At 41.5% G+C, this 25,682-nt stretch overlaps 1 protein-coding gene across 1 annotated transcript in view; it reads right to left on the reverse strand.

Moving 5' to 3' along the window:
• LOC126474438 (fatty acyl-CoA hydrolase precursor, medium chain-like) overlaps positions 1 to 25,682 on the reverse strand; it is a 162,241-nt gene that overhangs the window by 61,414 nt on the left and 75,145 nt on the right. The window contains exons 5-6 of the mRNA XM_050101909.1: positions 25,409 to 25,602; positions 20,046 to 20,205 (exon numbers count right to left, since the gene is read on the reverse strand). Of these exons, the coding sequence (XP_049957866.1) occupies positions 20,046 to 20,205; positions 25,409 to 25,602 (354 nt within the window). The remainder of the gene's footprint in view (positions 1 to 20,045; positions 20,206 to 25,408; positions 25,603 to 25,682) is intronic.

Consider the following 25,682-nt stretch of genomic DNA (forward strand, 5'->3'; position numbering starts at 1 on the left):
CTTAAGGACAGGAACCACAATGCTATCCCTCCACTGAGAAGGGAAGTCACCCTGGAGCCAGATACGGTTAAACACCCGAAGAAGATGGTGCCGTTGTGGAGCACTGAGATGTTGAAGCAGCTGGTTATGAATGGAATCTGGGCCAGGAGCCGTATCATGAGAAGCAGATAGAGCAGAAAGAAATTCCAATTCAGTGAAAGGTTCGTTGTAAGATTCTGACTCACAAGTGGTGAAACATAAGGTGACAGCTTCAGCCTGCTGTTTTTGATGAAGGAAAGCAGCTGGATAGGAGGCCGACGCTGATGCCACTGCAAAATGGGTCGCAAGATGTTCTGCGAGAACTAATGGGTCCGTACAAATGCCATCTGGGAGGTGAAGGCCTGGGAGGGTGGACTGCCGATGGCAACCTTGGAGAGAGCGAAGTGTAGCCCATACCTGTGACAGAGGGACAGTGGAACCAAGGGAAGAAACGAATCGTTCCCAACATATCCGCTTGCTCTGTTTGATTAAATAACGGGCTTTAGCGCGAAGGCGCTTAAAGGTAGAAAGGCTGGCTACAGATGGGTGCCTCTTAAAGTGTTGCAAAGCTCGACGGCGATCACGGATGGCAATGGCAATGGCCGTACTCCACCACGGGACTTGCCGACGACGAAATTGTCCAGATGAGCGCGGGACAGCAAGGTTAGCAGCGCGAACAATCGCGTCAGACACGTCACGTAGGACGTCATCAATACAACCCGACAAAGAGGGAGAAAACTCGACCTGTGCAGTATATAGAGGCCAATCGGCACGGTGGAAAGACCAACGAGGTAACCTCTCCATCGGGGAGCGGGAAGGGAGCGTGATAATCAACGGGAAATGGTCACTATCACAAAGGTCGTCGTGTGGCGACCAGTGTAATGAAGGGTGGAGAGAGGGAGAAGAAAGAGAAAGATCAATGGCAGAAAAGGTACCATGACCAGCACTGAAATGAGTAGGGGAGCCATCATTAAGAAGGCACAGGTCGTGGTCTGCAATAAATTGGTCGATAAGAAGACCTCGTCTAGATGGAAAGGCACTGCCCCACAAAGGATGATGAGCATTAAAATCCCCAAGGAGGAGGAAAGGAGGAGGAAGTTGCTGAAGAAGGGTGGTTAAGGCAGCAGGTGTAAGAGTCCTGTCAGGAGGGAGATAAAGATTGCATACTGTGACTGCAGAGTCTAAGTGGACCCTAACAGCAACTGCTTCCAATGTAGTTTGGAGAGGAATCCACGTACTAGCAATGTCTGTACGGACCAACGTACAAACGCCACCAGAAGCCCGCAAGGGTCCGACCCGATTTCGACAGAAAACACGGAACCCACGGAGGGTCGGTGAGTGAGCATCAGTAAAATGAGATTCCTGGAGAACCACACAAGCTGCTGAGTAGGACGAAAGAAGGGATTTCAATTCCGGAAGGTGACGATAGTAGCCATTACAATTCCATTGGAGAACCACAGAACGATGGTTTAAATGAGGGCTGAACACGCTAAATCCAGTCATACCGCCGGGTCCCCACCCGTCACCGACAAGGAGGGGGCGACATCCATAAACGACAGGTCAGAATCCGGTTGTGAAGCCGGGGAAGGGACCTCCGGTGACACCAGAGGCTCTTTGTCCCGGGACTTATGTTTCTTCTTCTTTTCAGGCTGAGATCGAGGAGGGCTGTGTGGCATAATGGAGCCAGCTGCAGCAAGATCAGGAACAGAAAGAGACCGGGCGACCTGGGGGCCGATAGACCGCGGCTCTCGCGGTCGCCGCGCTGCAGCAGACCTTTGACCTGGAAGGTGCCGGGAAGGGGCATCCCGGGAGAGGCGCCCTTGACCGGCAGACGCCGAAGGAGTGGGACACTTCTCCGGCTGGGGAGGGGGAGCGGCGCCCAGAGGAGAAGGTGTGGGAGCCGCAGGGTGGGGGGGAAGGAGAGGGGTCCGGGACGGGGGTAAGGAAGGGGGAGGAAGGGATGAAGATGTAACCAAGGCGTAACTAGATGTCATGGACACAGGGTGCAATCGTGCGTATTTCTTACGGGCCTCTGTGTAGCTTAAACGATCAAGAGACTTATACTCCTGTATCTTTTTTTCTTTCTTATAGACTGGGCAATCTGCTGAACGTGGAGAATGACTACCATGACAATTTACACATACAGGAGGGGGAACACAGGGACTCCCCTCATGGAGTGGACGTCCACAGTCACCACAGAGAGGGTCCTGGGTACAGCGAGAAGACATGTGGCCAAAACGCAAGCACTTAAAACACCGCATAGGAGGTGGGATGAACGGCTTCACATCACAGCGATAGACCATAATCTTAACTTTCTCAGGAAGGGTATCCCCTTCAAAGGCCAGGATAAAGGCACCAGTATCAATACGATTATCTTTAGGACCCTTCTGAACACGCCGAACAAAGTGAACACCCCGCCGTCCGAGATTGTCCCGAAGTTCCTCATCAGTTTGAAGGATGAGGTCTCTGTGAAAAATCACACCTTGTACCATATTTAGAGACTGGTGAGGGGTAATGGACACGGGAATTGTGCCAAGATGGGTACAGGCACGAAGGGCCGCAGATTGGGCAGCCGAAACAGTTTTTATCAGTAATGAACCCGACCGCATCTTGCTCAGGGAGTCCACTTCGCCGAACTTGTCTTCAATGTGTTCCACAAAGAATAAAGGTTTGACACTGGTGAAAGTATCTCCATCAGTCCTGGTGCAAACTAGATAACGGGGGAAAGGTTTTGCCCCTAGACGACGGGCCTGACCCTCCTCCCAGGGGGTAGCCACGGAAGGGAAGGCCGAAGGGGCAAGAGAAGCAGCACTTGAGGAATCAGTACCACGCAGAGAGACGGCCGCAGAAGAGCGGCCAGAGGTTTGGACCCTTATGCGTTTCATCTGCATAGCGTCCGCCCTGATACCACCCACTCCGATCAGGGGCTCTCCTCACGGGCGCCACCCAGCCACAGCAAGGGCCGTCTGGCACGGCGGCCATTGCCGGGAGTTCCGATGCTCCAGGATGACGAGCAACCACTCCAAGGCATGCATGAGGAGGTCACAGCTCAGGTATCAGAAGTGTGATCCCTGTGTGTTCAGGGGGCTCAACCAAAAGGGTACATAGCGACCCCACCACACGGGCTGGCTACCGTGCTGGCTATGCACCCTAGCATCAGACAACGACGTAGAAGAAAAGGTGGAATATACTAGGAGGGCACACGTCGGAGACACTAGGTAAGGTGCTCTTCCCCAAATGGCTCACACTACGGAAGAGAAATTTTGGAATGGAGGTCAAACCCCAGAGGGGGACCAAGGAATGCCAAAAGGAGGAGATGATTACGCAACAAAGCCAGAGTGTAAAACCAACAGAACCAGGAGGATAGCGGGGGCCAACATAAGCAAGGACACCAATAGAGGGAGAGGAGAGGGCGAGGGGAAAGGGGTATGGAGGGGAAAGGAGGGGAAGGGAAAGGAAATGCAGCCCGGGAGAGAAAGAAGGCTGCAATGGCTCGGGGCCCCGTGCTCGCCACGCACGTATCCACGAAAGAGTTGTGGACCCCCTGGGGGGGCGAGTAGAAGAGGAAGTGTGCTGACTCACCGCCTGTTAACACAGGCAGCATAGGACTGGTGGCGTGCCTGCAAACTACGAGCAGTACTGTCGCTTGAGATTCAAGTTCGCGCGGTTTTGCTTTATGCGAAAGTGTGTTTCGCTATTGTCTGTGCTTATTTTGTGAGTGTATCTATGGTGTTGTGAGTGAACGTTGAACAGTTGAAGTCTGTGGTGAATAAGTGGTGTTTAGGGATATAGTTACTCGTATTTGAAGAAGGATAAAAAATGCCGACTTGTTTCGTTCCAGTGTGCAGATCTGGCTACAGAGAGAGTAAAGGTAAACATTTTTTTAGGCCTCCTTAGGATAAAGTAGAATTTGCAAAGTGGGGTAGAGCAATTCCTCGGAAAGACAGAATTCTAACTCATAATTGTTTCGTGTGTGATTCACATTTCTGTAAGTAACTTATTATAAAAGCTGACGTGTTTATCATCGAGGGTAAACAAGTTAAAATTCCAAGACAAAGGTTGTCTCTAAAATCAGGGGCAGTTCCTTATTTATTTCAAAATGTACCGAAATATCTATCGAAAATATTACACAAAAGAAATCCACCGCCAGTAAAACACTCACAAAAGAGTAGCTGCTGTAAAGGAAACGTTCAGCAAGAAGTTCCGATGTTTCCCAGTGTTTCATCTGTCGAGGAAAATGTACGGAAGGTACCGGATGCAGAGCTCATTTCACTAAAGAGAACCGTAACGTGTAAGAAGCTGGAAGTTGTGCGGTTACGTAATAAACTAAGAACAGCGAATGTAGGAAACCATCTACTGCGAAAGCAGCTCTCAGACGAAAAGCGTAAGACAGCTCAGTTAAATCTAGATCATTCCAAACTGAGTAAGAAACAGAAAATGACAGTAGACACTATGACAAAGAAATGCCAATTAAAAAGCACTAAGGGAATGCGGTATGATGAAGAGTTTCTTCTGGACAGCGTGCTCTTAAAAATTAAGTCGCACAAAGGATACAGACATTGTTTGAAGCATGGGTTGTTGCCACATGCTCATATGAAATCAATACACACGCTTTGGAGGCCATGAAGACTTACTTTGGGGAAGAACAAGATGAAAACAAACGCTCAGGTGTGCTGATTTTTGATGAAATTAAGCTCCCAGAAGAACTACAATTTAATAACAATTCCCTGAAAGTGGATGGTTTCGTCAATTTAGGAGAGTATACTCCGGACGACTGTAAGAATAAATTTGCAAATCATGCTCTCGTGTTAATGTTTGTTCCTCTGTTGCATAACTGGATCCAGTCTGTTGCTTTGTATGAAAGTCGCAATGCAACGCCAGGCGACGTCGTTTTGCAGATATTAATTCAAGTGATTATCCAGCTGGAACAAGCCGGAACAAGAATTATTGCATTCACTTGTGATGGCAGTCAACCGAATAAAAAGGTCTGGCAATGTCTTGGAATAAGTGGAAAAAAAAGTAACTTGCTCTATATCAAATCCTGTTTACGAAACCAGAAGACTTTGGGCATTTTCAGACGCTGTTCACGCAATAAAGTGTGTAAGAAATAATTTCTGTGTTAAAACTGGAGTACTTTTTAACGATGAGATCGTCAACTATAATTTTTATCGCTGAGTCTATCAAGAAGACAATTTCCCAGGATTTGCCGGATTAAAAGTTTGCCACGAGTTGACTTCCACCCAATTGAACCCGACGTTATTTCAACGAATGAATGTAAGATTAGCCCTGCAGTTATTCAGTAACTCAGTAGCGAATGGCATAAAATTCTTACGGAAATTAAAGCAACAGGATTCGAAGGCAGTGAATCAACGGAATCATTCACTACATGTACGAACAACGTAGTGGACGCACTTAATTCTTCGTTTCGTAAGGAGGCATTGTACAAAAACTCAGAGGCTCACTAAACATTAATGAAGTGGAAAAGCATTCTCGCCGATAAAAATAACAGCTTTGCTTCAGAAAGAACTCTCCAGTCTCTAAGAGCAACCATTGAAAGTACATTGGAGGTATCTAAATATTTGTGGGAAAAAGGTTTCAGTTATGTCATGACTGCAAAATTTAATCAGGATCCACTTGAACGTCATTTCGGTATCGTAAGGTCTCTGAGTTGCAATGATCACCCGTCAATAATAGACTTCCTGAGCTTGCACATGTAACAGCGTGTTTACATTCCTGTAAAACTAGCCCTATCTTCCGGCGGAAACTACGAACATAAACGTGAATTTTCATTGACGTCATATGTATGCCAAATGCGGACGTTAGCCAGTCATTTGCAGCAAAAGAACAGAGACAGAGTTCAGGAACTGGAAGACGCAATTAAAAAACTGTGTGTTCCACATAACTTCACAGAGGCTCATCCAAATCCACAACATATTCCGAAGAGTCTTGAAAACACCACAGGAAAGGAATGTTCAGTTTATCATCTCACAGGTTACGCGGTGCACCAAGCAAGAAAAGCCGTAAAATGCCATAAGTGTTTGTGCCTTCTAAGTGGAAATTCGTCTGACATCCCATTCTCTTTACTTTTATCTATTAGAGATTACGGCTCTTCTACAGAAAAGACATTGCTCACATATCCATCAAAAGGCGTCTTCAGTGTTCTTATGCAGGTGGAAAACATAGTCGCGGTAAGTGCTGAAATCTCTAACGTTGGCTGCTGCGAAGATCGTGTGATGGACGTCATTCCCAAGCTGATTCTTCATTATATGAAATGCCGGTTTTTCACTGGCATTAAACAAATTCGGAAGGAGTTGAATTCTTCAAAAGCTTCCAAGACTGCCCGGAAACTATCCAAACTAGCTGACAACTGATGTCTACCGAGGTAAGTTAATTAAATCCATCTACTTTTCATATGATTACATAAATCTTATGAATGAATAAGTTCGTGTGCAGCGTTTGGCGTAATAACATGTATTTCCGTGGGTCACAAGCGGAGCAGCTGACATCTCGCGGCGGAACCTGTGAACTAGCGGACACGGCACACTTTTTCTTCTACTCGCTATACTGTCAAAGGGAAGTCCTCGAAAATGTTCAAAGAAGTGGAAATCTGATGGAGCCAGGTCGGGACTGCATGGAGGATTATCTATGACAGTGAACCAAAGGCGAAGATTTGTTACAGATGTCGCTGGGCTCTTGTGTGGCCTGGAATTGCCATGCTGAAGGATAGTCCATGTGTGGACGAACATTTCGAACTCAAAACTTGATTACAGCATGCTGTATCTTATTCATCGACATAGTTACGCCATACACCGTCGTGTTACACGCGACAATTTTGTGCCCTCTAGCGGCAGAGGGCTGCAAATACTTAGACATCAAAAATAATGTTGCAGTATGATAAAAACTTTTGTTTTATTTAAAACTCGTTATGACTTTTTACATAAAAAATTCAGAGATATTACTTTTCAGCACACCCTTGTACAACACATAATTTTACATCTGGAAGTCTGTTACAGCTCCACAGCGCCGTACTAATGTCAGTATTTTGTCATAAGATATCCAAGATTTGCCATTATGATGAATCAAATATACAATTATTTATCGCTTTCATACCACGATTCGGGGTTTGATTCGACTGGTTTGTTGACGTTTATTACATAAAAAGAAAATAAAGGAAAAAAGAGAAAATTTGTTTGTAAGCCTGAGGCCCACACCAGGTTGCACTAATAGATGTGGAATGTTACTGAACGTGACCAACTTATAATGCGTGCACATGAATTACACATACACGAAGTAGGATGATCAGCATGGCGGTTTGTAAGGTTAGGGATACAGCTGCATAGATTAACCTGTAATCTTACAACTCAGGTTCCATACTATATTACAACTTCTTGAATTTTGGTCTGACAATGGATTTCCATCATATGATGAGACTCACGAAAGCATTCAGATCCCCTCTTGAGAATAATTATGACTATAATTAATAGATGTGATACACTATTGTCTTCAACTTATCTTCCATAAGTAAATAACCTAGCAGAGTGTTTGCAAGCCATAAGAGGAAATCATAACTATAGACAATTTCTAAATGAAATCTTCAATTCACCATCTTAGAAGAGAAGGAAAAGAAAGACTTAATAATGTCCTAGCTACAGACTTCTCCTCTTGACAGCATCACGCTCTGAATTTGACTCCAATTATACACGATTTATGCTTCATCTTCAGTGATGGGGTCATAGACTTTTTGGAGCTCTAACGATATATGAGAACCATGAGAGAATAGCATTCGTGGTAAAATCTTAACGTAGAACACTTCACACCTAATGATAAATACATGTTGAAATGTATTTGTTACCAAAATAATGCATTTTGCTTGACACATATTTTTTATAATAATGCTGTATGGGTATATCTAGCAGCTCACAGCCGTGCAATCATAATTTTAGTACTCTTTTAAGGTTTCCTTCACACAGAGTTCAGTGACTGATTCAGAGAGAATGCATGCATCCCTATCGCAGTGCATGCAGACCTCATTTTTCAGTTTGTCTAGGACGATTTTGGCGCTCACTGACAACTGATGTCCACACGTTGAGGCTGTGGTGATTATTGTACAGGGACAGACGTTTTATTTATGTGAGGAATTACATCAACAGCTGTATTCATAAAAGCACACTGGAGAACTGTAGTGGTGGTGGAGGCAGTGTATACTCGAGGCAGTTGTGGGAATCAAGATGAAGTGATAATGATTCTAGTGTTTCCAGGTAGGATCATGCTGTTTATTCGGGAGTCATTGTGCATGTATTGTTCGCAAGTAAATTACTGTTTTTGGAATATTCATTGTTATTATGCATGGAACTTATGAAGAATCAGCTTATCGACAGACTGTGAACGAGTTCTGCAACTTTCTCTAAGGACACATTTACCGCATAGCAAGAGAGGAGCAGACATCGGTCAGTCGATGACTTAATACGTGGAAATAATTTCTTTTTTTGCTGCACAGTGGCCATTGGTGAGTCTTATTTGTTTGTGGTCGACACCTTTATTTGCTTTGGATTATTTATGAGTCCTATACATATATATATATATATATATATATATATATATATATATATATATATATATGAATCTTTGTTCCATAGATCAAATATGACATTTCTAAATGATGTGGAATGTGTCACTTTAACATAAGTTTTCTTTACAAAAAATAATTAATTAATTGTTTTCATTTATTTAAGTTTGGTTTTTTTATTTTTTTACAGTAACTATTTCATATCTAGCAATTCATCTATAGAGGAAAGGAGTTGTCATTCATAAATTCTTTTAATTTCCTTGTAAGTGTTGGTTGACTATCTGTCAGACTTTTAATACTATTTGACATATGACCAAATATTTTTGTGGCAGCATAATTCACCCCCTTCAGTACCAAAATGAGATTTAAAAGAGAACAGTGAAGATCATCCTTTCTTCTAGTGTTGTAGCTATGCACTTTGCTGTTTTTTTTTTTAACTGGGATGGTTTATTAATAACAAATTTCATACGCAAATATATATATTGTGAAGCCACTGTGAATATCCTGAGTTCCTTAAATAAATGTCTGCAAATCTTGGGTGGGCTCCAGCGACTATTCTGATTACATGCTTTTGTGCAATGAATACTTTCTCTCTTAATGGCGAATTGCCCCAAAGTATGATGCCATATGAAAGCAGTGAATGAAAATCGGCATAGCAGGCTAATTTACTGATACGTTTATCACCAAAATTAGCAATAACCCTAATAGCATAAGTTGCTGAACCTGTTTCTGCAGATCTTCGATGTGGGTCTTCCAATTCAATTTCTTATCAATGCACACACCCAGAAATTTTGAGTATTCTGCTTTAGCAACAGACTTCTGTTCATAGTCTATATTTATCAATAGTGTTATGCCATTTCCTGTATAGAATTTTATAAACTGTGTTTTCTCAAAATTTAGTGAGAGTGTTTGCAGAGAACCACTTAATTATTTTCTGAAAGACGTTATTTACAATTTCCTCAGCTGATTCCTGCTTGTTGGGTGTGATTACTATACACGTACCATTAGTAAAAAAGAAATAGCTTTGCATCTACCTGAATATAGAGTGGCACGTCGTTACTATATATTAAGAACAATAAGGGACCCAAGACTGAACCCTGTGGGACACTGTTCTTGATACCTCCCCCATTAGAGGACTCTGCTGATTTTTGCAGACTATCTGTATGGTTAATTTCAAATTTCTGCATTCTTCCAGTTAAGTATGAATTAAACCATTTGTGCACTGTCCCACTCATACCACAATACTTAAGCTTCTCCACAGATCACAAAATATTCCAGTGGATGATGCTTGGTTATTCAGTGCATTTAATATTTGATCAGTGAAAGCATATATAGCATTTTTGTTGAGAAGCCTTTCTGAAAACCAAACTGACATTTTGTTAGTACTTCATTTTTACAAATATGTGATGCTAATCTTGAGGACATTACTATTTCAAGAATTTTGGATAAAGTTGTCAGAAGTGAGATTGGGCAGTAGTTGTTAGCATCAGACCTATCCCCTTTTTTATGCAATGGTTTAACAATAGTATATTTCAGTCTATCTGGAAAAATGCCCTGTTTCAGTGAGCTACTGCATATGTGGCTGAGAATCCTACTTATTTCTCGGGGACAAGCTTTTAGTATGCTGTTGGAAATGCCATCAATTCTATGTCAGCTTTAACTTTTGAGTGAATTTGTTATTTTCCTAATTTCAGTAGGAGAGGTGGGGTGAATATCAGTTTTATCAACTTGCATATGTACTGCTTCTTCCATATTCTGAGCTGCATTTTCTAATGAATAGCTGGTTCCTATTTTCTCTACAACAATTAAAAAATGCTTATTAAAAATGGTTTCTACTTCTGACTTCTTGTTAACAACTTTTCATTGAGTTTGATAGAAATACAGTCTTCCTGTACTCTCTGTTCGCCGTTTCCCTTTTAAAAATATTCTGAATTGCTTTAATTTTATTGTGACATGTGCTAATCTCAGACATAATGCACATAATTCTGGACTTTTTAATAACTCTTCTTAATACAGTGCAGTAGTTTTTATAATGTTTCACTGTTTCAGGATCATTACTCCTCCTAGGTATAAGATACATTTCCCATTTCTCTTTACAAGATATTTTTATCCCTTTACTAAAGCATGGCCTTTTTGTGGTTTCTTACAGTTATATTTCACTTCTTAGGGAAACAGTTTTCAAATACACTTTCAAATATTCTCACAAGGGTATCATGAAACAGGTTGAACTTTAAATTAGCGTCGTGTTCTCTGTACACCTCATCCCAGTCTAACTGTTGCAAGCTTTCTGTAAAATTTTGAATTGTTTAACTGTTAATTGGTCGCAATATTTTGGAGGACTGTTTTGCATTATTGTATGGTGCTATGTCATATACTGTAACTAGCTGTGGATCATGATAAGACAGATCATCCTTAACAGGAAAAGTTTTTATATGATTAAATTTATCTTGGTCTACTAAAACATCTGTCAGTGTGCTGCTTTCGTGTACCATCCAAGTAGGAAAATCAATAATTGATGTCAAATTGAAAGAACCGAGTAATACTTCAAAGAAAAACATTTTATTGGACATCTACATTGAAATGTCTACAAACAATAATTTGCTTTCCTCTGTTTGACAGGTAGCAAAACAAAGAATCCAAGATTTTCAAAGATAGTTGAAAATTTGCCAATGGTGACCTATACATGGCTACTGTTATAAATGTGCCATTATTTAGTTTAAGCTAACATGCACATGCTTCTACATGTTGCTCTACACAAAATTTTTTTGTTTCGAAATTTTTCACACTGTAACAGATTTTAACATATACGGCAACTCCTCCTCTCTCCATAGTATCTCTGCTTACATGCACTGAAAGCTTATATAAACCTACATTTAGCATTTTCATACCTGTGACTACATGATGTTCAGACAGGCATAGTACATCTATTCCACCCTCAGTCTCTAAATCTTCCAAACAAACAAGAAACTCATCTACTTTTTTCCTTAATCCCCTTATAGTCTGATGCAATATACTAACATTATTTTTCACTGTGCTTTTATGTGACTCTTGTGACACTAACATTACTCTTCACTGTATTGTTAGGAGAATCTTGTGATATTTTAACATCTCTGGTACCTGCCTGACTGAGCTTCTCATTAAGCTTAATTTCAATTAATGTTGGAAGATTGGATACTGATCTTAGCCTAAAAAAGTACTCCCATGAGTTTCAGTGCCCCCCCCCCCCCTAAGGATTTTGCTATCATCCCATCAAGTTTACCCATCCCTTTCCTATTGAGATGCAGGCTATGTCTTGTGAAGTCCCACCTACTAATACCATCAACAGGCACCAAACCTATGCCTGAAAAAGTAGCCGCCTGAAGCAGCTGATCTAGCTCCATATTAACGATCCCAATAGAGTTAAATGGGGACCGATCATACCACATGAAAGCAGGAACCAAGCCAACATTTGTGTGGTTCGTTGCAGATGTTATTTCTACCCAGTCACACTCAATACTGTAGCCCTCATACCTGTCAATACTGTTTCCCGCTCCATCCACTACCACAACATGATTCTGCTTTGTAAAACCCTTGCAAAATTATCCTACATCCCCTATCGCTTGGTTAAGACATGCACTGGACTTGAAAATACTTGTGACCTGGTACCTGTCACCTAACTTTTTCCAACAACATCTGGCCCACACCTCTTCCATGGCTACTACCTAAAGCCGTCGGCACACGAACCGTGCTGTCGAACGTTAACGTTGAGCGTGCGAAGTTCAACGTGCTGCTGAACGCTCAGGAATGAAGCGACTTGTGCATACGGTACGTGGGCGCCAACGTGGTATACGCGATCGCAACGCACTCCAGCGGCAGTTGAGCGATGTTTCTAGTTCGTAAATCACCCTGTTTACTCAACCAGCGCGCGTAAAATTCCCACGTTAGCTCTATTAAAACGCACATTTCCTACATCGTCCACGAAAAGGAAAGTACCATGTCCAATCAGTAAGGATAGAGACATATAAAAGTTCCATTACGAACAGTGCGGTACAAATTTGGATACTTCTCCGCATAAGATAAACGTTATTTAATTATTCCCACATTTTATTAAAACCCCAACGTCAGTCTTACTTAATCACTGTTCCTACCCAATAGCAGAATCTTTGCAACATGTGAATTACGAAGCGTAAAAGAAAAGGAGCAAAATATCTTTATGGAAGTAGCGCAAGCTGTCCTGTAGATTGAGCCAATCGAACAAAGTCACCCCTCAAAAAAAGGTGAACTTATATTTACATAATATCAAATATCATAGCATATACTTATATTAAACTAATAATAAAGTATCAGAACCTAATAAAAACGCTAATGTTAGGAAATAAAATACAGGAGTGTCAAGACGCGAACCTCCGCCCCAACTATCAACTAAAAACGAGACAGTAACGCTACTCATTACGCTATTCCAACAACACACCGACACAAATCGCAAGTAATCCAAGTATGTTACCCGTTGCAGAAAACGTTATCGTAGATACGTTACTAACTGAAATTTAATTATAACAAATTGTACAAGAAAAATGCGTTTTGGGTGGATCATCCTTATGTCACTGCCTTCAAATAGCCTACCCTCATAAGTCGCAAGTTACAATAATTCTTTTGCCACGAATATGATGTTTCTCGTTATTTTATTGGAACGAATCACACAGTTAACAACGGGTTTTCCAATGATTCTGAATTTGCTGATGCTCAGAAACGGCATATATACATATAAGCTTGAAATGAATGCCAATATGGCGCCTCACAACTCTGTACTGAAGGGAGACGGCGTGCGTGTGACGTAGGTGGCGTTGTGCCATCTCATCGGTCAACGCTCAGACGCACGCTCAGAATATCTGACATGCCAGATATTGCTCTGCACGTTCGGAAAGACTCCCGAACGTGCTATATCACGCTATGACGTCAGAAACTCGGCACGCTCAACGCTCAACGTTCGGATGCACAGTCTGTGTGCCGACGGCTTAGCAACAGAACTTTCCTCCTACTTTCTACTTTTTTTGCAACAGTTGGTTTCCTCGTGAAAGTCTGTTGAGGGCTGACTACACTTACTTGGGCCTCTTCCTTAGTTGACTGAGGTAGCAAGGCAAATTTGTTTGTGCCAATAATGAAACTGTCAGATACTGTTCTCTTTCGGTGTCCCCTGTTCCTTGCTATCAGTTCCCCCCTGTCTTCACCCTTCTCCCCCCATAACCTAATCAGTTCCTCCCTAGCACTATCGCCGGCCGGTGTGGCCGAGCGGTTCTAGGCGCTTCAGTCCGGAACCGCGCGACCGCTACGGTCGCAGGTTCGAATCCTGCCTCGGGCATGGATGTGTGTGATGTCCTTAGTTAGGTTAAAGTAGTTCTAAGTTCTAGGCGACTGATGACCTCAGATGTTAAGTCCCATAGTGCTCAGAGCCATCTGAATCATTTGAACCTAGCCCTATCCAGTTCAGCCTGAAAGGCTCTAGTCTTCGCTTCCTGTTCCGCTATTTTCTTATCCCTTGAACATAATCTGCAATACCATGGGAGAGCCCCATTTACTTCCCCGATTCCCATGCCACTACTTTCACCCCAACGTAACCATCTTGCAAAATGGCTGCTACAATGACGTCACCGTGTATACTGCTACAGTTCTTATCGTATTATAGTACGATACACAGCTTTTCCTTCTGCGTGGGACCTCTGACTTTTTGAAACACTGATGGCTGAGGGGGGGGGGGGGGGGGGAGGGGGGGCGGCGTTGGTTCTGACAGGTCCACAGAGAAGAAGAGGGGAGTGTCGGACGCTTGTCAGCAACGGAGTCCACAGTTTCCGGCGGCGTGATAGGATGTGTCTGTCATGGCTGGGATGGCGCTGCCTGGCGTACCTGCTTTTGTAACAGTGGTTGTTTCTTGATTACACATATATTTTGCAAATTTCTCCACCAATCATGGTGGGATTATGCGTGGGTGGCTAGTGTAGTGTTGGGCAGACTTGTGGTGCTCTCTTGTTCGGGGTCCGGGGGTTAGCAGCTGCGGCCGTGGCAATGATTGTGCTATCTTATAATCATTACTCTTTTCGCTGGAGATATTGGTCACCTCTCTAGGGGCTTATTTTGTAGCGCTGTGCTTTTTCTTATAAACATAGTATTTGTTGATAGGAATTGGTAAACCTCAGAATTTTGCAATGATGTCATAAATTTACTATGATATCATTACTTGCAACAATGTGCTCGCTTTAACACATAAATTATGACATCAAAAGATCTAGTAATGTAGTTTTGGTTTAGGAGGGATTTATCTATCATAGTGTGTTATTTCCTATGTATTTAGTACCTCTGGTTGGAAATTGCTAAAACTGCAGCGCTTATTGTATTTATTGTAATGTCATTAATATGTCGTGACACCGTTATTTTTACCAATAGCTGGAGCGTTTTCATTTCTAACACATACACCTTGACGTCGAAGTGGTATTGTTAGTATGATCCATTTACGCCCTTAAGGCAGACTGCATAAGGAATAATGATAACTGCAGGTTGAAATGGCACAAGGAGCCGCTATATGCAACGATTTAATCATGGCTTGCCCATTTGAAAATGAAAATTACCTGTGTTTTTTTAAATTTTATTGTACTAATCACATTTCCTGTGTCCTATTTTTACGTTCCCATGGAAACGAGAGAGTGAAAGAGTGATTGTTTTTGGGCTGCTGAACCTGTAGAACTATCCAAAGACGAGTAGCGGGCTGTGGTCTTGCATAGAGTAGCTACTAGATAAGGCTGTGAAAAGAGAATAGCAGAGGCTTCACATGGCGTCGATAGCTTTACAGGGCGTCCGGGCGCTCAGCCAACGGTAGGCCTCGCCCTAGCAGTGCTTCAAAAGGGGAGAACGTTGGTCACTGGGATCATCATCTTAGGCAGTATGCAGAAGAAGGCTGCAGAGAGCAGATATGCCCGCGTTCCTGTTGGAGTATGGTAAGATAATGTGGTAAAGACATGTGTTACAGGATTGTATATCCGGGACAAAATATATTTAAATTTAGTATAGACAAGGGAATGTTGACAGACGTGGTAATTGTAGTAATTTTTCCTCAAAAGATGACCGAATTTATGAAGGTATGACCGCTAACACGTGGTACCGTCCATCAGAATAGTGCCCTTTCTGGTCGTCAATCGTTAACTAAATGCTCTTCACAGAGTAAGGAAAGTGCTTCGTTTTCAGGTATACGTTTGCTAATTTGTGTAAATTTTACTGATGTTTTCTTTGTGCGTTCGTGCTGAGCGCACTTCGCTCCAGAATCAGTCGAGACCCACAAGCGATTTAATCTCAAGGATTCCCGCACCTTTAACAGTCTCAAATTATCGGTAAATCCTTTAGAAGGCTAGTCCAAATTGTTTTGTGGGGTTTATTTCAATGTTACGCGAACTTCTCTGTGTGACTATGGAACAGCCAACAGTTCACACTCCCGTGTATAACGTCCATTGTTACAACTAACATTTCAATGTACTTGTCCAAAAGTACAGTGACAAGTATTGACTATTTGAATAAAAAAAAAAAAAAACGTAAATTTGTGACAAACTGCGACATGCACACATTTTATTCAATATGTAACGTCACTACAGATATTCGGATTTAGTTTATGACATGTTCGATATGCCTGCCATAATTGGTGATGACGTGGCACAGACGAGTAGCGAAATTCTGCATGACCCGCTGAAGTGTGGGAACATCGATGCTGTCGATGATCTCCTTAAAGGCCGGTTCCAGCCCAGCAATGGTTTTGGGGTTAGTGCTGTACACCCTGTCTTTAATATAGCCCCACAAAAAAGGAGTCGCATGCGTTCAGTTCAGATCCGGAGAATGTGGCAGCCAATCGAGGCCCATGCCAGTGGCCCAGAACCAGAATGCGGCCCTGAAAGTGGTCCTCCAGGACATCAAACACTCTCGATGTGGTTGAGCTCAGTCTTGCATGAAACATATCTTGTCAAAATCAGGGTCACTTTGGATAATGGGAATGAAATCATCTTCCAAAACCTTCAAGTGCCGTTCGCTAATCGCTGTGCCGTCAAGGAATATCGCACCATTATTCCATGACTGGACATTGCACACCACACAGTGGGGGAGGGTGAAGAGACTTCCCGATAGCGAAATACGGATTCTCGGTCCCCCAGATGCGCCAGTTTTGCTTATTGACGTACCCATCCAAATGAAACTGGGCTTCATCGCTAAACCAAACCATGTATGTACATTCTAAGTCTCATCATGCCTCGCGGCCAGTCGTGTAGTTTGAAAGTCATAACGCGAACGCTTCAGAATTTATGACGATTTTATTTCATATAGTTCAATAATTGTCTCCCTGCATTAACAGCAACAACTGACATTCGTGATTTACGTGAGATGAGGTAAATCGCAGGTATCACTTTCCAATTTTTAGAGTTCTTTGTACTGCACTGGTGGCCACATGCTTCGCTCCAAACTAGGTAGCCAGTACTTGCCACCCAGTAATTATAATTGAGTGCTCACATTCAGTCTTTTGGCCACTGCTAATGAAGGTAGTTCCCCTCTGAGATTAATTTCGCCGGTAAAAGGTGATTAATCTTTGTAGTTCCACTGTGATGAGTGGCAGTGCCACGTGATCTGCCACGTGTGACCATGTAAATGTGTGCTTTGTGCAGAGGCATATCGTACACTTATAGATCATTGAACAGATGAATTATTATGAGTTGGCTCTGCAATCTTCATTACACAAGAAGTTGTAGTGGAAATCAGGTCGTTTAAATATGACTAAATTTGATGTTTAACTTAGTTTCTATGTGAGTTAGCTTTCAGTGTTACTTGTACCAGTTCACTTTAGAAGCCCACCAAGGAAAAGTTCACAGTAGATTCAGTTTGATAAGAGTTGACGTAGGGACAGATCGCATAGCCAAGTCGTAGTTAAATACAAGCCAATAACACAAGATTCCTGCAGCTCTGTGTCCTTTTCTTTATTTTAGTTCATTTTATTTTATTTTTTATTTTTATTTTATTTTTTTGCTTTTGAAGTGTCCGAATTCGATTTCTTTTCCATGTGGGAGTTTTCTGTAATGCTTGTGTCCATTCTAAATTCAGTTTAATCACGGTTTAAGAAGCTAATAGGAAGAGAGCGAGTAGCTAGTCCGTATTTGCACGTTCTAGGTAAATTTTCAATTATTTGTGCTAATAAGAGCCAATATAATCCTCTCTGATTATGATCTACATTAGTTTTCGATCTAATAATCAGTAGTTGCTGATTTCATTCGCTAAGCCTTATCATTGTGTTTTGATTTTCATTTTAGCATACTAGATAGAGTGTGTTTTGCATGTCACTGAATCGTGAGTGTTGTCGGGCGAGATTTATTCCGTTGCATGCATGCTCTCACTAATTAATAGTGTGACGACCTTAATTTAATTATAGGAGGCCAAGCAGATCCCGATTGGAAACAATTACAGTAGCTGAAATGGCGATTTCTATTTGTGTATTGAGCATAAGAGTAATTGAGACTGTGAGTTTCGTCTTTGACAAATAAACACGATCAGCATACCGATTTACCTTAGCATTGGTATTCTCCCAGAATTACCTCCCCATATGCTTCAGCAAGGTAAATTCCCAATGACTGATGTTATTTCATTCAAATTATTTAACTGAAAAGTAAATAAACTCAAATTAGAATGCAATCCAAACGTACGACCGAAGAGAACAGGCAAATCGCAAATATTTAATCTCCGTCTGTGCTGATTGTTGACAGGATCAGGGCGAGTTATCAGTTGTGCAACAATTAACTATAGTGAAATAATAAAAGCTGAATCATTTACATTCCTTAACTTACTGAACTGTAAATAATGAGGTATGCCCTGTGGTCATTAACCATAGCAATCAGTAAGAGGTAACCAATGAGCAAAGAAGAAAGGACAGTATTTTTCCCAATGAATATAATTAAATTCAGTAACGAAATAGAGGGTATTGCTATTTAACAACTGGAAATTCGATGACGACCAATAAGAGTGTAAGTTTGCAATATCACACGCATGCTAGGAGAGTAGTGGTGGTCTAGCAATGATAAATAACAGGAATACTTTTGGGCACAATCTGCTGCACTGTGACTGGCTGAGGGTGTCATGCGTTGACACAAAGTTGATGCAACACTGACGTGACACGACGCAACTTTGATGCGAGGTCATGATGTACGCTTCACAATGTTGATGTGACGCTCAAATTAGTGGCTCTGTATAGACGTAACTATATAATATTTTGAGAAAACACAAAAAAAGTGGAATAATACGTAAAATTTCGGAAAAATGAGAGTGTATACATGTTTTCCAAGGTGTGGCCTCAGCTGATGCCTCGAATGGCGAAAATCAAGCATATTTAATTTGGTTACTAACGAATAGACTTCAAGTGATGTTACTTAATCTAATTACAATAATCCTTCATTCACGAAAAGAAACATGCTTATCCTCTTCTCATTGCAGAGTGCTCCAGTTTAAAAGATGAAGATGAAGAATCGCATTTGCCCAGGAGGGTTTGAGTGGAGGGGGAGAGGGGGAATGGGGGTACATTTCCCTCTGGATGTCGTTAAATGTAGCACATACACATTCAAGTGATCTCTGCGGAGAGGAGACTCGGTGGATAATCTAGATTATAGCTCTCCGAAGTAAGTAACCTGGCACTGATAACCCTTACCATTGACATCGATCTTACACCCTCTTTATTTCGTATACTCACTGATAACCTGCTGCGATCTGGGTTTTAGCCAATGTGAGTGACATACTAGGCCCTCTGTTATTATGCTCGTGTCATCCGTTTAAGTCTAATATGTGCTTACAGTTTTTTGAAATCTGGTTCTTTGTGGTCTCTTCCTTTTTGGAGGTCTTCCATCCACAGCCACAGTTTCACAGATAGTATAGAAGTATAAAAGTGTGTAGAAGAATGAATGGTAGTAATGTAGGAGCCAAGAGTCTTAGCAATAAGCACATCTTTTAAAACTATAAACTATTTATTATTAGTTAAACCAATACGTAAATAAATTGCCAGTTGTTGTAGTGACCACTTAACATGCTATTAATCAAGCGAAGTGCGTTATTGCCAAATAAGGCTTTATGTAGACGCAAAATACGGCATAGACCCCATGCTGTGTGTCATTTGATGGTTCTTTTTGTAGGGCAGGAAAGGATCCAATTCAGTACCGATTCCAGTGTCCCTGTTTAACAGGCGAGTTTTATACCTACTATGAAGTCTGTCAATTTGACCTCCTGCTCTCTTGAATGACAGTAAGACTCGTTCCTTCCTTTACTTTCACAACATGTAAGTTCACCAAGTATTCACAATCAAAAGTAATGGCAATGTGATAGAATATTCTACCGTTCTTCTTGTGACATGAACTTCAATTGTGAAGCCATTTGCTCAGCACCACACTGAAAGATTGTAAATACATTACGAAGTGCAAACCCTTACCTGCTGCGAAGAAGGTTCCTTCTTCTTTAGTGACCCCTACCAACCATGGGACAGCAGTGTGGGGCGCCAGATGAACTGGATGTCTGGGGAGAAACGCGTCCTCTCCATCACCCTCCACAACTGGCCTGAATGGCATAAGAGGAGCATACATGCCCCATTCCTAAACCAAAGACATCATCCATCATGAAACAGCTATACTTTACCAGAAAGATCATTCATCTTACAGATATCCAACACTTTTGGGGAGTAATCCACAGATAGAAAGAAAGATACATAACGCATTTTGATATGCATGCTTCATGCATCCTACCCACCTCTTCTCACTGAATTAACTAAAACTTGGAATGCATTTTTTTCTTTTTGTTCATTTGGTTACAAAATTTCTTAAGAATGTATTTCATGACTTCTTGGTAAAATCTATCAAATATTTTCAGTCAGTTTTTTCTAATGATAGGGAATGAATATTAGTCATATATAAGCAACCAGTCATGTAACAGCCTGTTCTTTAGATCGAAATTTACGGAAAAGTAATTAATTTATTAACTTCTTACTGATTTAAAATTTCCACGTGTAACACTATATTCAATACTCCCTTGAGAGCAAAATGTAGACCTAGCAGAGAATACTATATACCATTTCTTTCTAATACCACACTTTTTTAGTAACAATTATTTGTGAATAATATATTTAAGGTTGAGAATTAAGTGTCACAAGCAGGTGCTTATACTCTGAATCTAACCCTCTACATGCAATTACATGCCTATAAGAGCAGATACCAAAACTATAAAATGTATGCACCGAAGTTTGAGATATACCTTAATACTTACATATTTATTCGGTTTTAAATATGTGGCTTACAGCCACACAAATGTAATGCGCATCAAACTGAACACTAAAGAAGAAATTTATCTACAGCTACAACTGTACCTTAAATGGTGAATGGGTATGTGAGCAGTGGTGTAGGTATCTACAGGCACAGGCAGTGGCAAAAGTGACTATTCCCTTGTGACAGCACCAAACAATAAGTATATAATGGCAGGAAATTCAAATAGCAGTAAAGATATACCAGTACTGGAACGAAGGACCATTGTCCTCCACATGTAAACAATGCCATCACTTGACTTGACCTGAAGTCACACACTTGTACTCTTCGAATTGTGACAATGACATTGCTTTCATAAACAAACTGCTCACTAGGCTGACCTAATGACATTACTTATGTAAACAAAATTTCTACTTGTATTCTTACAATTTATTTAGGTCCCAGATATTAGTCCCCTTACAAACTGCGATCATCCTCCTCCTCTCCCTCTATACCCTCCATCCCACCGCTCCTTATGATGTTGACCGCTTTCACATTTCAGTAGATGTGTGAAAAATGATGGTATTTTATCCTACACTTTTTGCCACAGTACATTATTCCAGTTATCTTAATTAATGTAATGTATTACTTATTATCAACTTATGGCTGCCTCATGTTTACATCACTCTTATCTTAATTAGTGAGATTTTTGACCTAAAAATGAGGTCAGACACTTCGAGACTAGGGTGATATAGTATAATGGTGGCATACAGAATATATTTAAAGCCAAGTATATTTAAAAGTGTTTGAAATAAGTAATAATTTCAGTAGTGATTTGTGCTGTTGATGATTCACCAACAGTATCTATTCTCAGTCGAACCCATTACTGCCTGTTTCCTCAAACTAATAGTAAATTAAGTAAATATATTGTTAAATTCTTGGAGTGCAGGGAGGCAATGTCGTCGTAAAATTGCACATATAATGGTTCGAGACGTATGGAGGCGGGTGACAAGGATATGGCATCCTACAACAATCCTCGCATCTGGCGCCTGAACGCCAGCATAAATGTACAGTAAAATGTCAAACTGAGAAGAGTGACATAAATGATGATGACGAAAGTGTTAATGAGGAGAGAATTGGCGCTGATCTCAGTAACGAACTGGGAATACTTAGCAGAAATCAAATTTTAGATGAAACAGATAATTAAAGTTGAAATTTGAATGTGGACATCGAATCAGGAGATGTAGAAACAGACAAGAATCATGTTGAGAGTGTAGGAAAGGAGGATAGGTTAACGCAGCTTTTACAAGAAATGAGTGTAACTATTCAAACTCTAAATAATAAAACCAATGTTTTCTAAAAAAAAAGTAGATGGTACTAAACGAGAATTAAAGTCAGATAACCAGAGATTGAGCCCAGATTTGAACAAAATGTAGGATCGAAAGGTGATTGTTAAATATAATGACTTACATTGCTTACTTACAAGTTTCATAAACGAGATTGAAACCGACGAAAAGTGAAAATTCTCCTCATAATTACGACAGTACACAATATGATGAAGAGAGAGAAGGTGACGTCGTGGCTGATCAGTCTCAATTAAAATTACAGCCATAGGAAGATAATCAGTCAATAGAATCGAGTGCAGTGTTTCATGTTGCCGTTGTTGACCGTCAGAGGTGAAGTGATTAAAACAATTCCGACGTCAAGCTGATTTCTGATGTACGACAACTTCTTTATGATCTTGTAATTAACATTAACAAGTTGGATAAATTTGTAGTTGTAATGATGAAACGGATCAGTGTTTGAAACGAGAGAATACTGATTAGTTAAGACATTAAAAACCGCGATGATAACTGATATTCTGACGTAAACATTGACACTTTCGTTATCAAGGTAAAATTTAAAGTTTTATGTTCACGAAATCCGAACGAGGCGGATAATATCGGTTGTTAAGCACAGCAAACCTACGTTGTTCATTACATTACGGGAAAGTTTCGTGTGGAATATGCTACGACTTCTACAAAATTCAGAACAATGTTCTCAATTGGATATTTGGCCAAGGATCAGCAGAACAAAGCTCGTAATTTGTTAAGCTACAACGAGCATGCCAAGGGCAGTAATTGGAACTTTACGTTCATTTCTGAGAAGAAATTAAAGCGTAACATTAACCGAAATAGAAGGACAGTGTATGCTCAATTTGTGAAGAAGTTTATTTTCAAGTGATAATAACTACTGATTTCAGGACTTTGATTTCTGGAAGGACTTATTAATTTTTCTTATAAATGAATCTGTATTTAACATCATTACAGTGTTGTAACTTTTTAATTGGGTTGTTATTTTTACGATGTTCCAGAGCCAGCTTTTGGTTTAAAGTGATACTGCAATCTGTTTCTTTTCTGTGTTTGAGAGGTGCTGGTGTGCAAAGCTATGTCACCGTGTTTTCATGAATAAAGATAACCTTCTCGTGGCTCACTGATGAGTCACAACGCGGAAGACAGCTGGCATACTTTCTGGCGAGCGGAGCTCCAGTCCATGCTGTGCAAACCTAGCGTCGCACTCTACTACCGTGTGAGGATTAGCTGAGCACTCGTCTCCCCACAGGTCATATGGCGTGGAAAGGCAACGCTAGGCTTCAATTTTGTGTGTAGTATGTACAGTTGTTTTCATGTTCTTTAGAAACCACATTAACTGCGAGCGCAGTATTGCATGCATAGACTGTGGAAAAGCCTTAACAGAAGAGAATCGAAGTATCTGAGATGTGTTGCTACACAAAAATGTTGAAAATAAAGTGGATTGATAAGGTAATGAATGAGCAGGTTCTACGGAGAGTCGGCAAGGATAGGAATATATGGAAAACGCAGTCAAGAAGAAGGGACAGGAGGATACACTTGTGATCAAAAGTATCCGGGCATCCCCCAAAACATATGTTTTTCATATTAGGTACATTGCGCTGCCACCTACTGCCAGGTACTCCATATCAACGACCTCTGTAGTCATTAGACATCGTGTGAGAGCAGAATGGGGCGCTCCGCAGAACTCACGAACTTCGAACGTGGTCAGGTGTTTGGGTGTCACTTGTGTCATACATCTGTACGCGAAATATCAACACTCCTAAACATCGCTAGGTCCACTGTTTCCAATGTGATAGTGAAGTGGAAACGTGAAGGGACACGCACAGCACAAAAGCGTACAGGCCGATCTCGTCTGTTGACTGACAGAGACCGCCGACAGTTGATGAGGATCGTAATGTGTAATAGGCAGACATCTATCTAGGCCATCACACAGGAATTCCAAACTGCATCAGGATCCACTGTAAGTACTATGACAGTTAGGCGGCAGGTGAGAAAACTTGGATTTCTGGGTCGAGCGACTGCTCATAAGCCACACATCATGCTGGTAAATGCCAAACGACACCTCGCTTGCTGTAAGGAGAGTAAACTTTGGACGATTGAACAGCGGAAAAACGTTGTGTGGAGTGACGAATCACGGTACACAATGTGGCGATCCGATGGTAGGGTGTGGGTATGGCAAATTCCCGGTGAACGCCATCTGCCAGCGTGTGTAGTGGCAACAATTAAATTAGGAGGCGATTGTATTATGGTGTGGTCGTGTTTTTCATGGAGGGGGCTTGCACTCCTTGTTGTTTTGCGTGGCACTATCACATCACAGGCCTACATTGATGTTTTAAGCACCTTCTCGCTTTCCACTGTTGAAGAGCAATGCGGGGATGGCGATGGCACCTTTTAACACGATCAAGCACCTGTTCATAATGCACGGCCTGTGGTGGAGTGGTTACACGACAGTAACATTCCTGTAATGGACTGGCCTGCACAGAGTCCTGACCTGAATCCTATAGGACATCTTTGGGATGTTTTTGAACGCCGACTTCGTGCCAGACCTCACCGATCGACATCGATACCTCTCCTCAATGCAGCACTCCGTGAAGATTGAGCTGCTGTTCCCCAAGAAACCTGCCAGCACTTGATTGGACGTATGTCTACGAGAGTGGAAGCTATCATGAAGGTTAACGGATGGCCAACACAATATTGAATTCCAGAATTACCGATGGAGGGCACCACGAACTTTTAAATTATTTTCAGCCGTGTGTCCGAATACTTTTGATCACATAGCGTAGCACATATGATAAGGCGTCACGGAATTAACCTCCATGGTACAAGAGGAAGTTAGAGAGGGTAAAAACTGAGGAGTAAGACAGAGATTGGAGTACACCCAGCAAATAATTAAGGACGTAGGGTGAAATAGCTACTCTGAGATGAAAAGGTTGACCCAGGAGAACGTGGCGGGCCACATCAAACCAGTCAGTGACTGACGATGCAAAAACAGATTAATGGTCTGACATTATTGTCACTTATTTACACAATGGGCATAGATTTCACGTGCTTCTGATGATTCCTTCAGTTAACTACATATTTTGTTCTACTTGTCTACTTTCATTTGTAATTTTGAAGTCGAGTAACTTACATTGTGCAGAAAGTATACCAGTAACAGGTAATAAGCAGTTACCCGTGCATCAACTGAACAAAACAGTTAAGATACCAACCGCATATTGAAGCTGTGCAGCAGTCAGCTTATAGTCGTCTACATTCCTGAGGCAGTCGACCAACGCTGCACTGGGCTCTATTGGACATCCCATGAGTGCAGCCAACTTTCGCGCATTGCGCTCACCTCCTGTCTCAGAAATTGCCCATGGCGATAGCGCTACGCCGCTCTGGGATATCGCCCGGTGGAAAAGACCTGCAAATTAAACAAAACTGTCATTGAAATTTGCATACACTCTTGTAATTGCAAATTACTTTACTATGAAATTCTCATTC

Source organism: Schistocerca serialis, chromosome 4 (assembly GCF_023864345.2).
Source record: "Schistocerca serialis cubense isolate TAMUIC-IGC-003099 chromosome 4, iqSchSeri2.2, whole genome shotgun sequence".
Classification (NCBI taxonomy): Eukaryota; Metazoa; Arthropoda; class Insecta; order Orthoptera; family Acrididae; genus Schistocerca; species Schistocerca serialis.